The sequence below is a fragment of the Bombus terrestris genome, chromosome 2 (genome assembly GCF_910591885.1).
Source record: "Bombus terrestris chromosome 2, iyBomTerr1.2, whole genome shotgun sequence".
NCBI lineage: Eukaryota > Metazoa > Arthropoda > Insecta > Hymenoptera > Apidae > Bombus > Bombus terrestris.
The window spans coordinates 15,933,941-15,947,451 of NC_063270.1; the positions used below are offsets into that span (position 1 = coordinate 15,933,941).

The window sequence follows — 13,511 nt, forward strand, 5'->3', positions numbered from 1 at the left end:
AAAAAACCCAGCACTTAAAAATATCGTTTAATATTAACTAGCACTAATTGTGAAATTAAATAAACAGTAACGTAGAATGTAAATAAATTACAAAATATATATTAAGCTTTCAAACTACTTTTTTTAACAAAGAAAAAGGAAAGGAATTGCAATATATCTTATTAATAAATTACTCACCTATATATATTGTTATTTTACTTAAACACACATACTATACAAAACGATATTGTGCTTTCTTAACATCAGCAGCTCCTAATCGTCCTGCATTTATGATCCAATCTGTTCCACTCGTGTTTAGACAGAAAGTTAGATTCTATAGCATCGTAAGTTCGCTATTCACTACAATTACAGACATTGATGAGTAATAATCGATTTTGAAGTTGTGCAAGAAATGCACGCACGCAATATCATGAGCGCAAGCTCAACGACCTTGCAATCAATGCACCTGGACTGTCGCGGACAGTTGTTTTCGACATGTTCACGAGTACGCATCTCTCCACTCGTAGTCAGACCGATCAGTTGCGAAATCCAAACTACAAAGAGGATATCATTTACGTGACGAAACACAATAAATGGGTTTTGAATTCCATTGGGATTTGGCCGGCTATGGTGGAGGGTATCGGCAAATTTTTACCAAAAATCGCAATCGGACTAAGTAATTTAATATTGTTTTTCACCTTGGTGCAGTGTGTGCTACACATTGTATTGGAGCAAAAAGATCCTTTGCTAAGACTAAAGATTCTGGGCTTAACATGCTTTTCTTTTATCTCCCTGATGAAATATTGGGCTCTGACAATACGCAAACCGAAAATCGAATATTGTATCGAACAGTTATATGCTGATTGGAAACAGGTCAGTTGCAACAAGTATATCTGTATATCCCAATGGAAAAGTGATAAATGGATTGCGAATTTTTATGTATTCGTGAGAAATTGAAGCAAATTTCTGCCCAGATTTTAGCCTTCTAATCCTAGTTTTCCGAAGAATATGAATTTGCATAAATGTTGGCAGTCTAATAATATAGATATATGTAACTGCATTATTTTTTCAATTGACAGATAGAATACCAAAGAGATCGCAAGTTAATGCTAAAATATGGGAAGATTGGACGAAGACTGACCGTGTACAGTGCTGTGTTTATGTACAGCGGTGGCATAATCTATCACACGGCCATGCAATATGCGATCGGATCGTACGTCGATGAATTTAATCGTACGATCAAATTACTGGTATATCCTACGTACAGTGGTCTTTACGACGTTCAAAAAAGTCCCGTTTATGAACTCGTGTACATTCTCCAATGCATGTGCGGGTATGTGTTTGACACTGTGACAGTTGGAGCTTGTGGACTGGCTGCACTTTTCGCAACACACACCTGTGGACAGATTGACGTCATTATGTCTCGACTGAATGATTTGATTGATGGAAAATTTTCCAAGGAAAATTCTAATACGAGCGTTCGACTGATGGAAATCGTTGAACATCATATAAGAACTTTAAAGTACAAATAAGGTTGAGGTGAAGTAAAATGATATTTATTATTAAATAAATACATACGGTGCTATTGTAGATTCTCTGCGATGGTTGAGACGGTTCTTCAAGAAGTGTGCTTTTTAGAATTCATTGGAACAACGTTTGTAATGTGCTTGCTCGAATACTATTGCATAACGGTACATTTTTGTTGCTCCTAATTTATATTTTCGTATTTAATTTTATGGGTATTGTTATATTTATTTTTATTCTACTAATTTATAATATTTTTATATTTCTAACAGGACTGGCAACAGAATAATAAAATTGGTCTGACAACATATTCGTTATTGTTAATATCCTTGACGTTCAATATGTTTTTACTATGTTACATTGGTGATCTGCTAATTGAAAAGGTATTTTGCGTTATATTTTTATTCGTAATCTGTAATACTTTGTTACAAAATTTTGCTTATTATTTGCATTATTTATATTACAGAGTACTAACGTTGGAATATCCTGTTGCATGATAGATTGGTACCGCTTACCAGCCAAGTCGGTGCAAGACCTCGTTTTGATCATCGCAATGTCAAGTAATCCGGCAAAAATTAGCGCCGGTAGAATAGTTAATTTATCCTTGTCTACATTCGCAAGTGTAATTTTTTACAAATATTCTAACTATTCAAAATTGATGTCAGCTATTTATCTGCTGACAATTAAATGTAACTCTATCTTTACAGGTTCTAAAGACGTCATTCGCGTACTTAAATTTCCTCCGAACTGCCCTTGTGTAGTAATTTAATAATTGTTCAATTTCCCAATATTTAAGCGTAGAATGATAAATAAACAATTATATCGTAAAAGTATTCAGTCCTGTTTAAATACTCGATATTCTCAAATATTATTACAGGTGATTCATTGAATATATTATTTTTATTGTTTGATAATGATATATGACATTTCGATGACCGTATATGTATAATCGTTTTCGCAGTAGCTTAACCAAATGGCAAAACATCACGAGAAACATCGACATATCGATGTTTATTTACTGAAATCATACTAAAATATCAGAGTAAAGACATAATACATTTTATTTATATCTATTGCTATTTAATCTCAGTCACGTGAATTGTTATGTTTATTACATTTAGAAATATTTTCTGCATATTAAGTGACAAAAGAAACCACATACAAATTCCGAAGTATTTTATTTATGAGTTACTTACCCACGTATTTAAATATTACTATTTGCTACAAACATACACGCTATACTCTTTCTTAACACTACAAGTGCTTAATCGTTGTGCACCTATTCTCCAACTCTCTCCACTCACGTCTAGACAGAAAGTTATACTATAGCTTCGCTATAATTTCAAACGTCCCCTTCTCTGATGGTAATCGATTTGAAAGTAATGAAAGAGATGCACGCACACGATATCAGAAGCGCAAGCTCAACTTTCAATCAATGCTACTGGACTATCGTAAACAGTTGTTTTTGAGCTATCCGCGAACATGCATCTCTCTATGAAACATAAGTGTGATTACACACCGCGAAACCTGTACTATAAGAAAGATATCGCTTATGTAACGAAACACAGCAAGTGGATCCTGCAATCCATTGGCATTTGGCCAGCAGTAGTAGGAGATGTCAAAAAATTTCTAACAAAAATCTCAATTGCACTGAGTAATTTTGTGTTACTCTTCGCCATTATTCCATGCATTCTGCATATCATATTCGAAGAAAAAGATACTATAATGAGATTAAAATTATCCGGTTTACTGAGTTTCTGTTGTACTTCGTTGATGAAATACTGGGCGCTCACCGTTCGCAAACCGAGGATCAAAGGCTGCATCGAACAGGTGTGGATTGACTGGGAACAGGTCAGTGAATTAACGCGTTCATCGATTCTCATTGATTTTCATTAATTTTTCTTTCACGAGAATTGTATCGTTTTAAATTAAAATGAACAATGAAATATATAATTAATTTCTATACCGTTGCGTATCACAAAATATAATATGTATTGCGTGATATACGTATTTTCTTTATCGTGTATACATACAATCATCATATGGTTATCATCGACGCTTGACTTTGAAATTTTCCATATCTTCGGAAAGACGAATAAATTCTAATATTTCTATTGCATAAGTTTCATGTTTCTTTTACATTTCATTGAAGTTGAACCGTTTAGTGTTTCGTTAAGGGGACGTCCCTACTGGCAGGTGGAACTACATAAGGATCGCGAAATAATGTTAAAATACGGGCGAGTGGGTCGAAATCTGACGATAATCTGCGCCGTATTCATGTACACCGGCGGAACAATCTATCACTCGATTTTGCAGTACGCGATCGGCACGTTCGTCGATGAACATAATCGTACAATCAAACCTCTGGTATATCCTACATATAGCGCATTGTACGACGTTCAGAGTAGCCCCATTTACGATCTAGTGTACGTTATTCACTGCATGTGTGGATACGTGATGTATTCCATAACTGCCGGTGCTTGTGGATTAGCCGCTCTTTTCGCAACACACACCTGTGGACAGATCGACATCGTTATATCTCGATTGAATGATCTTGTCCGTGGCGAATATATGAAGGAAACGCTTAATTTAAATGCGCGATTGATAGAAATTGTTGAACGTCATTTGCGAATTTTAAGGTACAAACAAGTGATAAATGTATTGATATTAATATACATAATATAATTGATATAAAGAAGTCTTTATAGATGTCAGTGAGTATAAAAATGGTACGTGATATTGTATTATAACCGATTATAGATTTTCAGCAGCAGTAGAAATGGTGCTACAAGAAGTATGCTTCCTAGAATTCATTGGATCCACCTGTATGATATGTCTACTCGAATATTATTGTATAACGGTGCGTTTCTTTTTATTTTCGTTATAATATCCTATAAATTCATGATTGCTTGTTTATAACAGGATTGGGAACAGAGTAATACCATCAGTCTTACGACATATACAATGTTACTAATATCTCTGACATTTAACATATTTATATTGTGCTATATTGGTGAACTCCTAATAGAAAAGGTATATTTTCACAATTTACTAAAAAATACAATGTGCTTTAAAAAATGAAAAATACTTCCATAACTTTTCCACTTATAATATTATTAATAAATTTTTATCAAATTTAATTTATAGCTGATAATTTATATAAATATATAGATTAATGATTCCTTGAGATAAACTATTATATTTTACAAAAATTTATTAATAACTTGCTCAGACTGTGTACTTATTTTTTAATCTATTATTCTATTTCTGATTTTGATCATAGAGCAGTAGTGTTGGAACGTCTTGTTTCATGATCGACTGGTTTCATTTACCGACTAAGACAATACAGGGTCTTATTTTAGTCATTGCTATGTCGAATAATCCGGCTAAAATTAGCGCAGGCAAGATAGCTGATTTATCTTTATCAACTTTTGGAAGTGTAAGTGACTAATAATATTCAGCTAATATTTAAATATTTGCATAATTATGGATTTGAAAAATCATCCGTCGATCATAAAAACTACTCTGTCTTTGTAGGTTCTCAAATCATCACTGGCGTATTTAAGTTTCCTTCGGACTGCTGTTATGTAATAATTTATTAATTTTTATGTACTTTTATAGTATTTCTAGTAGAGAAAATAAAAAAATAAGACATAGCAACATTTTTATTATCTTAACGCAATTTATGATATAGTGTTACTCAGATGGTACTATGTGGTAGTTCATTATCAGCAGAGTTATTAGCTTCTCAGCTAATCAACCTTTAATTGAGAATAAACATGAACATTTGCGTTTTATACATTCATGATTTAAAATGTACAACTGGAAATGCAATTTACACATAATTTGTGTGTAATTAGTTGAAATCTTAGATTTTATTTATAGTCAATACCATCAATCGATAACAAATGTAATTATTTCATTATTCTCCGTGACAGCATGATAAGAATCTTTCTTAGTTCTTATTCTCACCAAGCTTGACATTTCACAAAAGTAAAACGTTAAACAACGTTTATTGCGTAGTATACAACAATAATGTACATTTATATGTCATATATGCATTTTGTGTATAGATAACAGCAAAGAGAAAATTTTGTATTCTAATAGTATTGTAGTTTATAATTTTATATTTAATAAAATAACGTAAAAACATTTGTTAAGTGTTACAGTAAAATATAATGTAATGAAAAGTTAGTAACAATATGTTACAAAACCTAACATAAATTGTATTGAAATCTATATTGTTTCAGCAAAATATTATGATACAGGTATATTATAAAAAAAATATATTAACAAGATGGCAGAGAAAACAACAGTGGGAGGCATTCCGATTGAATGTTTAACTGGAGAACCTGCAATTATTTGGTCTGGTTGGCGTATATTAGGGGACAGAGAACTTGTTAGAGAAGCCTCTGCAAAGGGCACTCACATTAATCTTGCTTATAAATGTCTAGCTTATAGAAGGAGATGTTCTATCGAAGATGCTCAGCATTATTTCAACAAAGAAGTTGAAACTTGGATTATAGAACTTCTAAAGAAACATCAAATTTACAGGGCCTCTCATGTTTTAAATAATATGGTATATCAAATTTTAGGTACTGACAAGCAATATATTATTCTTTACATTAAAGCAATTCTTTTATAGGACAAAAATCCAGTAGAATATATATTCAAAGTTTGTGTAAATTGCAAGGATTTTACATTAAGAAATTATTTATCAGAATATCTAATAAGTGTTGCACACTTTGAAAATGAATACATAGATTCATGGAATATAATAAAAAGTATTGTAAAATTTGAACAAAAATATATGTAAGTTTCTTCATAAATAATTAGTTTAAATAGATCAAAAGATAAGAAATACCATTTGTTTAGGGTTGAAGATGGCTTGAGCTCTTCTTTATGTATAGAGGATATTATAAAATTACCAGAAGATATAAAACAAGCATTATGTACTGAATTATATTTTTCTATAACTGAACAATCTCTTTCAAAAAATATAACTAATACTATGCTATGGGATTATTTACTGTCAAATAATAAAATTGAATTAATGAGATTTTGGATTGACATTTACTATGGCAGTGATACAATAGAAGAAGTAAACGAAGTTAATGAAGAATACAAGTCGTTATTTCATACTTTGGATATAGTACCAGATATGATTGAAGCTATTGATTCTTCAGATGCCAGTACTCTTATAAAAGATCTAGCTAAAAATCATTTATGTAGGTAAGTCCATATAAAATACATTTGTTATGAAATATATTTAAATATTTAAATATTTATTTATTAATATTTAATATATAGGTATGGCGTATTTGTAGAGAGAGAACAACATGATGTAAAATTATTACTAGCACGTATATTTTCCAGTACAATGACAATATCAAAATTCAATACAATATTATCGTATAAATCTTGTAATATTAATAAAACTGAATTTATGAAAAAAATTGACAAGGAATTGTGTCTTGCACATTGCTTGAATGAAACAAGTACTCAGGAAGATGAAACCAAAATCATTGAATTGTATGATGTATTGACAAAAATGTGTGAAAATCAAGAACCGTTACAAGATATATTAACAGAAGGAATTTTTAAAACAATTTACTATCTTTCTGATGATGTAACCGAATATTTGAAGCAAAATTATTTAATAGTTTTAGTATTGATATTTTCATACCAGGCTAGAGAAAGTACCATATGCAATCAAGATAAAGACACAGTACTAAAAGAAATTACTCTAAAAAATATATTTACAAGTAAAAATTCTCTGCAATTATGCAACTATGATATTTCGAATGAAATTCTTCAGAATACGTTAAAACAAGTGCCAATTCTTGAATCCATCATAAAAAAAGAACCAAAGAACAAAGTTACAATGTATGAATTATTAGATGGTTACAAAAATTTGAACGTTAAACAATTATATAAGTGGCGTTTTAATAATGAACCAATGCCTCATTTTTCTAATGAAACTCTTGTTAAAAAATATGGATATACAGAAGATTTAACATATAAATACTATTTGAAAGAAGCCCGTCCTAATATGGCTATATTTAGCTTAAAACATTCCCAAGGAAAACTAATTGGAAATATTTCTTCTAGAAGGTAAAGAAGAATTATATAGTAATTCATGTGTTTATGTATTTCAGAATATATTATGTACATTTATACTACACTTATAGGAAATATAAAGCGGCTCTGTACGCGCATAATCTTGCCTTACGAAATTTAGAGAAACCCGAAATTTTACATACTTGTATTTCTTTCATGGAAATATTAGGTATTGATTCAGAAAATTTAAGGCTGCATATAACCGTGGCAAATTACATTTATAAACAGATTAATATTCTTATTGGTAATTATGTTCATTGGATATTTATTAGTATTGGTAATCATAGATCTCCAATATATTTTTTAATTAACAGGAAATTTGCTAGAAAATATAATATACAAAAATGAAAATGATTTAAAGACTGTAATGTCTTATCTTGAAAGTAGTTTTCAAACAAGTTGTACTGAAAGTTCAATTAATGATAGTCAAGAGTTCATAAATGTATTAAAAATATGGGATGTTATTGTACGATTTGCAGCAGCACACAACTTTGCTTTCCCAATCAGCTTTTTAAAATTTTTAGCAAGTAAAAATTACTGGTTTGAATTTGTATTAGTTTGTCACATCTTTAATTATCCCCTAAACCAGGTAATAATTTTGAGTTTTAATTAATTTATACAAAATTTCTAAAATTAAAAGAAAAATATCCTCTTCATTGCTTTTAGATATTAGAAAATATAGAACATTTTGAAGACACAATTCTCAAAGAACATTTATTAACTTGTTTGAGTAATATTCAACTCACTAAATCTCAATTAGCTGTATGTAATGAACAAAAGATAAAATCACGAGATGTTAGACAATCACTATATTACAAAATTGGAGTTAAACAAAGTGTAAGTAGTAAATGTCATATATACAAAACATATTTTATTAAATACTATATTATATTGTTATTAAATAGGGATCACCCAGTTATGATTCATCAGTCACAGCAGATTTAGCAAGCACTTATGATTCTCATAATATAAATGAATATATTGTAAATGATAACATTTGTTCTCCAAATGATGATTTGTGGTTGATTATATTGAAATGTCATCAAAGCCCAGATCCACCTGGTGCTTTAATCAATTCATCCCAGTTAACTTCAAAGCCTTTCCTTGTAGTTTTAGCATCCTGTTATGAGGTATTTTATATATTAGTAATTTCATATTTTTCTCAACTATAAAATTTTCCAGAACATACCATGCTTTTCTTATTGAATATCTTTTTTAGCCATCTTCAATTGCAACATATTGTTATTCATGGATGGTAATATCTACCACAGATAAAGAAATTCTTTCTAATTATAAAGAATGTTTAGAACAACAAGTATGGACAGCTAACCAAGTTTATAACTTATTGGATCAAATGGTAACATATGGATATATTACTATCGTTAGTAAAGCTTACAAAATTTTTATGCCTGTAAGTATACTTTACCTTTATATGAATATCCTGTTTTATCTTATTTTCCTAATACAGTTTGATTGTAGGAAAGTCTCTTCAATTTATTTTTTGACTTTCTCATAGAATGTGTAATTTATGGTGATTTTAAAAGCTGCCAACAAAAATTATTGGATTTTAAAGCACAATGTGTAGATCTCAAATGTAATGTATGTATCAAGCACTATTTCAGTATTTAACAATTACGTGAAATAATATGAGAATTATGTATTTTTCAGGAAGCTATAGATTGGAATTGCTCAGATACCACATACTTGAATAATTTATACTGGATTGCAATTGTTACAATTAAATGCCTTATTGCAACACTCGCTCATGGTCTAAGAAGTACACATCTCCAAATAAAATTTCTCGAAATTTTGATAAAATGTAACTTTTATAAGAATTTTCCAGGTACTGCTATCTTGTATGAATTATTATTTCAATAATTGATAATAAACATCAGACATAAACTAATTTCTTTCTTCATTACAGGTTTCGTTCCAATCTTTCCATTTTTGCTACAAGTTATAAAAATTCTTCAAAAAACAAATGTTACATTAGATTTTGCGGCATTTACAGTATCAGACAATGTATATAATTTTGATACAGAAATTCATAGATGCATTAATGATTTAATAAGAACTGAAGATTATACTAGCGCATTAAAATTATCAAATGTAGCGGGATTTAATTCGTCTGAAATAATCTTAGCTCAGGTATTATCTTATTTTTTATATAAGTACAAGTTTTCATCATTAATATTTTAATTATTAATACTTTTAGTGCCGAAGTAAATTTAAATATCATATACAAAAAAATGAGAAAATTGAAGATAATTTTTGGAACGAGTGTGCATTAAATTTTAAAAAATACAACATTTCATATGAAAAAGCAGCAGAATTTTTTGTTGAGCATGCTGAAAAAGTTACTTCTCATAAAGAAAGGTATGTGATATTTTTTATCTAGAGACATCAATGATATATAAGTTTAATCAAATATGAAATATATGTTTTAACAGATATGAAATATTAAAACTAGCTTTTGAAACCTTGAAGAATATTGAAACAGAGCAACAAGATGTTGATGTTCTTGAAACAGCAATGTGGAAATCATGTATGTTAGCAGGTCCTGAAAATGTGCAATTAGATGATGGACCTTATATCTTCAATAAACTAAAAACAGAATTGTTATCAGGATTAAATGAATTGAAATTTGGCTATACCTTAAGTAACATACAAGAGAAAAATGCAATTGAAAGTTTAATTAATACATTAATTGACTTAGGTAAACTGGATACAGCATTAAGAATAAGTACAATTTTTAATTACAAACATAAGGTAAATTTCATTAAACCTTCATTAATAAATATGTATTAACTGTACTAATTGTAATTGTAGGATTTACAAATTCTGATGTTATGTTTGAGTTTAGCAGAAGGAGAAATTTCACCAAATGATTTAAATATTGAACAACAAAGTCTTCTGAAAGAAGTAAATAAGAATAAGCAACAAAAATACAATGCCTTAAAGAATCGTGGTTTACAAAGATTTTCTTCAGCTTCTTCATGTATGTCTAATTTATACTTTCATCGTAACAAATTATTAACTAGCACATATTTATAACAAAACTTTGATTACAGTGATCACTTCAATCAGTACTGAAATGAATAAACTAAAACATGAAGATGTTCATGGAATACAAATGGAGTGTTTATCAATTTTAGAAAAATTACTTAATATCCTAGAACATGGAGTAGACATATGTCTTCGCATTGTATTATGTTATAAATTAGCCATGCAACTGGAGAAAAGTTATCAGTTCTTGTTAATGTTAAACAATCCAATTGAATTTTTACAAGAAATTACAGAAAGTGATAATATTAGAAATAAATCTGAAATTATTAATGATATAGTTATTGCATATAAAATAAACAATGATAATGTTGCAACATTTTTGGCTGAAAATATCACTCTAAATATTAACCGTGCGGTAGAAGGTATGTAATGATATTGTAAATTTATACACGGTTGTAAAAAGTTTGCTTTTATAGGTGGATATGAAAATAACGTTTTCTTGTGGGGATATTCCTTAAATACAAATTTTCGTGTTATTATGGAACTATGCAATGATGTCTCACTCCTTGGTTGGAAACTCTTAAAAACGGCAAATAAATTGCTTGGACATTCTCATGGCGAAAAAACAAGCGGTACTATAATAAAATATAATTATCGTTACATTCCTATAATAACTAAATTTATTATTAAAACCTCTTCTATTGTTTAGCATTTACTCTGAAGACAATTGCAGAATTATTAATACGTGCTCATGATTGTTTTACAACTTCCTGCAATATGGAAGGGATAGCATCAGTATTATGTAAATGTCAAATTTTCGCAAATGTTTTGCAGAATCTTAAGTATTGGACATTACTAGTACGTTATTTTGCAAGAATTAAATAAACAAAATTTTATACACTGTACTGAAAAAATATATAATATCAAACAATTTTAGGTACGTCTTGTAACAGGTGTTGGTCGTTTCACAGAAATGAATTATGTATTTCAAATTTTAAAAGAAAATGATCAGTTTGAATTTTTACTTGGAAAAGGATTAAATAAGGTTTCTTTACGCTTCTTATTTTTCTAAATACATATATAAATACTATATACAATATTATATTAAACATGTTACAGGTAATAGGGCTAGAAACAGCAATTTTGGAATTCTTGAAGCGTCATTGTCCTGAAAATAAAGAACTTTTTACTCTGGTAGCTTTACATTTCCAATTATATCATGAACTAGCGCATATGTGGAAAAATGAAGCGAAAGATATAATTAATACAATAATATCAGATGCTACAAAAGATCTTATGAAATTGCAAAATACTGTTCAACATGAAAAAAAATTCATCAAAACTGAAAATATTTTGAAACAGTTACACTTAGCTGTTACTAATTATACTCACGCAACAGAATACTATTTACAGGTAAAACATTATCTAGATTATTTGTATAAATAAAAATTTATAATATGGGTATGTTATAGGCTAATAAATTAAATCTTGCTAATCAATGTTCCGATCAAGTACAATTAGTTGCTCTCCAACTTTCACTTTTTAATACTGTGTCTTATAATCAACAAGTAATCTGTATACTTAATTTAAAACCTGGAGATATTGATAAAGTATTATGTCATAACTTAAGCTTCTCTCAAGCTTTTATTGTCATTCATGCGTATAATCATCACGTAGATTGGGCTAATCTGATTTATAGCCATTGTATATTAAATGGAGAAAAAAAATATTTGAAAGATTTTATAGCAGCAAATAAGCTCACCCCTGGTCTTGTAAGAAACTGTGTACGAAGGCAAGTTAATTATTGTTTTAAAGAAATAATTTATTTTTGAACATTTCTTTCCATTTTAATCGTTATTGACTTTATTATAGGTACAGACTGGAAAAAAGCATTACTCATACTATGACAGATAACATGAAAATATTAATTTCTGAATTATCAGATGTGGAGTGTAAATATGTATTAGCCAGTCAACTGGGATTTAAAGATATTGTAGAAACGATGCTCAATAATCCTATGATAGGTGCATATCTAAAAGACACTGTATGGAAAAAAGGATATAATGCTATTTAAATATTTTCTTTAAACTATACATTTCCTATAAACATTCATAAATGTTGTAACATCCAAAGTGTATATGTATGTTTTTATTACTGTTTTTGAATAAATAGATATGTTTTTATATATTTATATCATCACCAAATTTCTTTATTTTTTCAACTCAGAATATATAGGGTGACCCCACTGTGTGTATAAACTTTTAATTATACTCAAAAACAACAGAATTATTTATTGAGCTTCATATTTCTAATGTACAATTTAATGTGTATAATGTAAAATTTAAGACAATAATTATGGATAAAAATATATGTTGTAAAAAGATCTTATGGCACAGTCAAACAGAAAAAGCAGCAGTTCTTAAATTGGACGTATATATAAAAAAACACGAACAAAAATTCGGAAAAATACTATTCCAAAAAATGTTGTCACGAAAACAATTAAAATTACTAAGACTTATGCATAAATTAATGAGAGCTATCGAGAAAGCAGAGATTGATAAACAACAAGGTACAATTTTATAATTTTTTCAGATATCATTTTAAAATTTCATTATTTTTTTTAGCATTTCAATTGCTAAAGGCATCTAACGATGCAATAAAAGCAACGATTTCTACATTTCAAGATTCAATGAAACGATACAAAGAAAGCGTGAAAACGGAATTTGCAAAACTCGATTGTTTAAGTACAAATCGACTTTTAAGTATTAATTGTACATATACATAATTTATCAATGTTGAACAAGTATATTATAAGATACCTAAAAGTAAAATATTTTTTTAACTATTATTATTATTTTAATTATTATCTATCATTTTATTTT

At 28.9% G+C, this 13,511-nt stretch overlaps 4 protein-coding genes across 11 annotated transcripts; all 4 read left to right on the top strand.

The window, feature by feature from the left end:
* The first annotated feature begins 452 nt into the window (after nt 1-452).
* On the top strand, nt 453-2,336 carry LOC105667109 (odorant receptor 13a-like). 2 transcript variants are annotated; one of them, XM_012320327.2, is made up of 6 exons: nt 454-852; nt 1,059-1,501; nt 1,571-1,670; nt 1,776-1,886; nt 1,970-2,125; nt 2,211-2,336. In XM_012320327.2, the coding sequence occupies exons 1-6, from the start codon at nt 475-477 to the stop codon at nt 2,262-2,264; spliced, it is 1,242 nt and encodes a 413-aa protein (XP_012175717.1). In that variant the 5' UTR covers nt 454-474; the 3' UTR covers nt 2,265-2,336. The 2 variants fall into 2 exon arrangements, with proteins under 2 accessions (XP_048265509.1, XP_012175717.1); XM_048409552.1 differs by having other exon boundaries at nt 453-852; nt 1,970-2,336.
* A 131-nt stretch (nt 2,337-2,467) lies between these two features.
* LOC105667092 (odorant receptor 13a-like) lies at nt 2,468-5,355 on the top strand. The gene is made up of 6 exons (XM_012320219.2): nt 2,468-3,354; nt 3,700-4,142; nt 4,264-4,363; nt 4,426-4,536; nt 4,787-4,942; nt 5,041-5,355. Exons 1-6 carry the CDS (start codon nt 2,986-2,988, stop codon nt 5,092-5,094), a joined length of 1,233 nt encoding a protein of 410 aa, XP_012175609.1. The 5' UTR covers nt 2,468-2,985; the 3' UTR covers nt 5,095-5,355.
* Nucleotides 5,356-5,453: 98 nt separating this feature from the next.
* On the top strand, nt 5,454-12,820 carry LOC100647764 (spatacsin). 7 transcript variants are annotated; one of them, XM_020866921.2, is made up of 23 exons: nt 5,454-5,540; nt 5,754-6,082; nt 6,149-6,315; nt 6,379-6,735; nt 6,814-7,617; nt 7,695-7,867; nt 7,938-8,212; nt 8,290-8,460; nt 8,529-8,753; nt 8,843-9,034; nt 9,103-9,222; nt 9,292-9,466; nt 9,548-9,771; nt 9,839-9,999; nt 10,074-10,392; nt 10,453-10,621; nt 10,695-11,051; nt 11,106-11,261; nt 11,339-11,487; nt 11,567-11,674; nt 11,749-12,042; nt 12,102-12,421; nt 12,502-12,820. In XM_020866921.2, the coding sequence occupies exons 2-23, from the start codon at nt 5,801-5,803 to the stop codon at nt 12,701-12,703; spliced, it is 5,400 nt and encodes a 1,799-aa protein (XP_020722580.2). In that variant the 5' UTR covers nt 5,454-5,540; nt 5,754-5,800; the 3' UTR covers nt 12,704-12,820. The 7 variants fall into 7 exon arrangements, with proteins under 7 accessions (XP_020722580.2, XP_020722586.2, XP_048265485.1 ...); XM_020866927.2 differs by having other exon boundaries at nt 5,479-5,496; XM_048409528.1 differs by having other exon boundaries at nt 5,484-5,693.
* A 128-nt stretch (nt 12,821-12,948) lies between these two features.
* LOC125385842 lies at nt 12,949-13,481 on the top strand. Its single transcript, XM_048409575.1, has 2 exons — nt 12,949-13,198; nt 13,254-13,481. Exons 1-2 carry the CDS (start codon nt 12,985-12,987, stop codon nt 13,412-13,414), a joined length of 375 nt encoding a protein of 124 aa, XP_048265532.1. The 5' UTR covers nt 12,949-12,984; the 3' UTR covers nt 13,415-13,481.
* The last annotated feature ends 30 nt before the right edge of the window (nt 13,482-13,511 follow it).

What these genes read in the sequence shown, in the direction of transcription:
- LOC105667109 (XM_048409552.1), top strand. Translation starts at nt 475, where the DNA reads ATGTTCACGAGTACGCATCTCTCCACTCGTAGTCAGACCGATCAGTTG. An exon ending in TATATGCTGATTGGAAACAG is followed by an intron (nt 853 to 1,058) that starts GTCAGTTGCAAC and finishes TTCAATTGACAG; the next exon opens with ATAGAATACCAAAGAGATCG. An exon ending in GTGATCTGCTAATTGAAAAG is followed by an intron (nt 1,887 to 1,969) that starts GTATTTTGCGTT and finishes TTTATATTACAG; the next exon opens with AGTACTAACGTTGGAATATC.
- LOC105667092 (XM_012320219.2), top strand. Translation starts at nt 2,986, where the DNA reads ATGCATCTCTCTATGAAACATAAGTGTGATTACACACCGCGAAACCTG. An exon ending in CGTCATTTGCGAATTTTAAG is followed by an intron (nt 4,143 to 4,263) that starts GTACAAACAAGT and finishes AACCGATTATAG; the next exon opens with ATTTTCAGCAGCAGTAGAAA. An exon ending in CTTTATCAACTTTTGGAAGT is followed by an intron (nt 4,943 to 5,040) that starts GTAAGTGACTAA and finishes CTGTCTTTGTAG; the next exon opens with GTTCTCAAATCATCACTGGC.
- LOC100647764 (XM_020866921.2), top strand. Translation starts at nt 5,801, where the DNA reads ATGGCAGAGAAAACAACAGTGGGAGGCATTCCGATTGAATGTTTAACT. An exon ending in CTCATGTTTTAAATAATATG is followed by an intron (nt 6,083 to 6,148) that starts GTATATCAAATT and finishes ATTCTTTTATAG; the next exon opens with GACAAAAATCCAGTAGAATA. An exon ending in TTGGAAAAGGATTAAATAAG is followed by an intron (nt 11,675 to 11,748) that starts GTTTCTTTACGC and finishes AACATGTTACAG; the next exon opens with GTAATAGGGCTAGAAACAGC.
- LOC125385842 (XM_048409575.1), top strand. Translation starts at nt 12,985, where the DNA reads ATGGATAAAAATATATGTTGTAAAAAGATCTTATGGCACAGTCAAACA. An exon ending in AGAGATTGATAAACAACAAG is followed by an intron (nt 13,199 to 13,253) that starts GTACAATTTTAT and finishes TATTTTTTTTAG; the next exon opens with CATTTCAATTGCTAAAGGCA.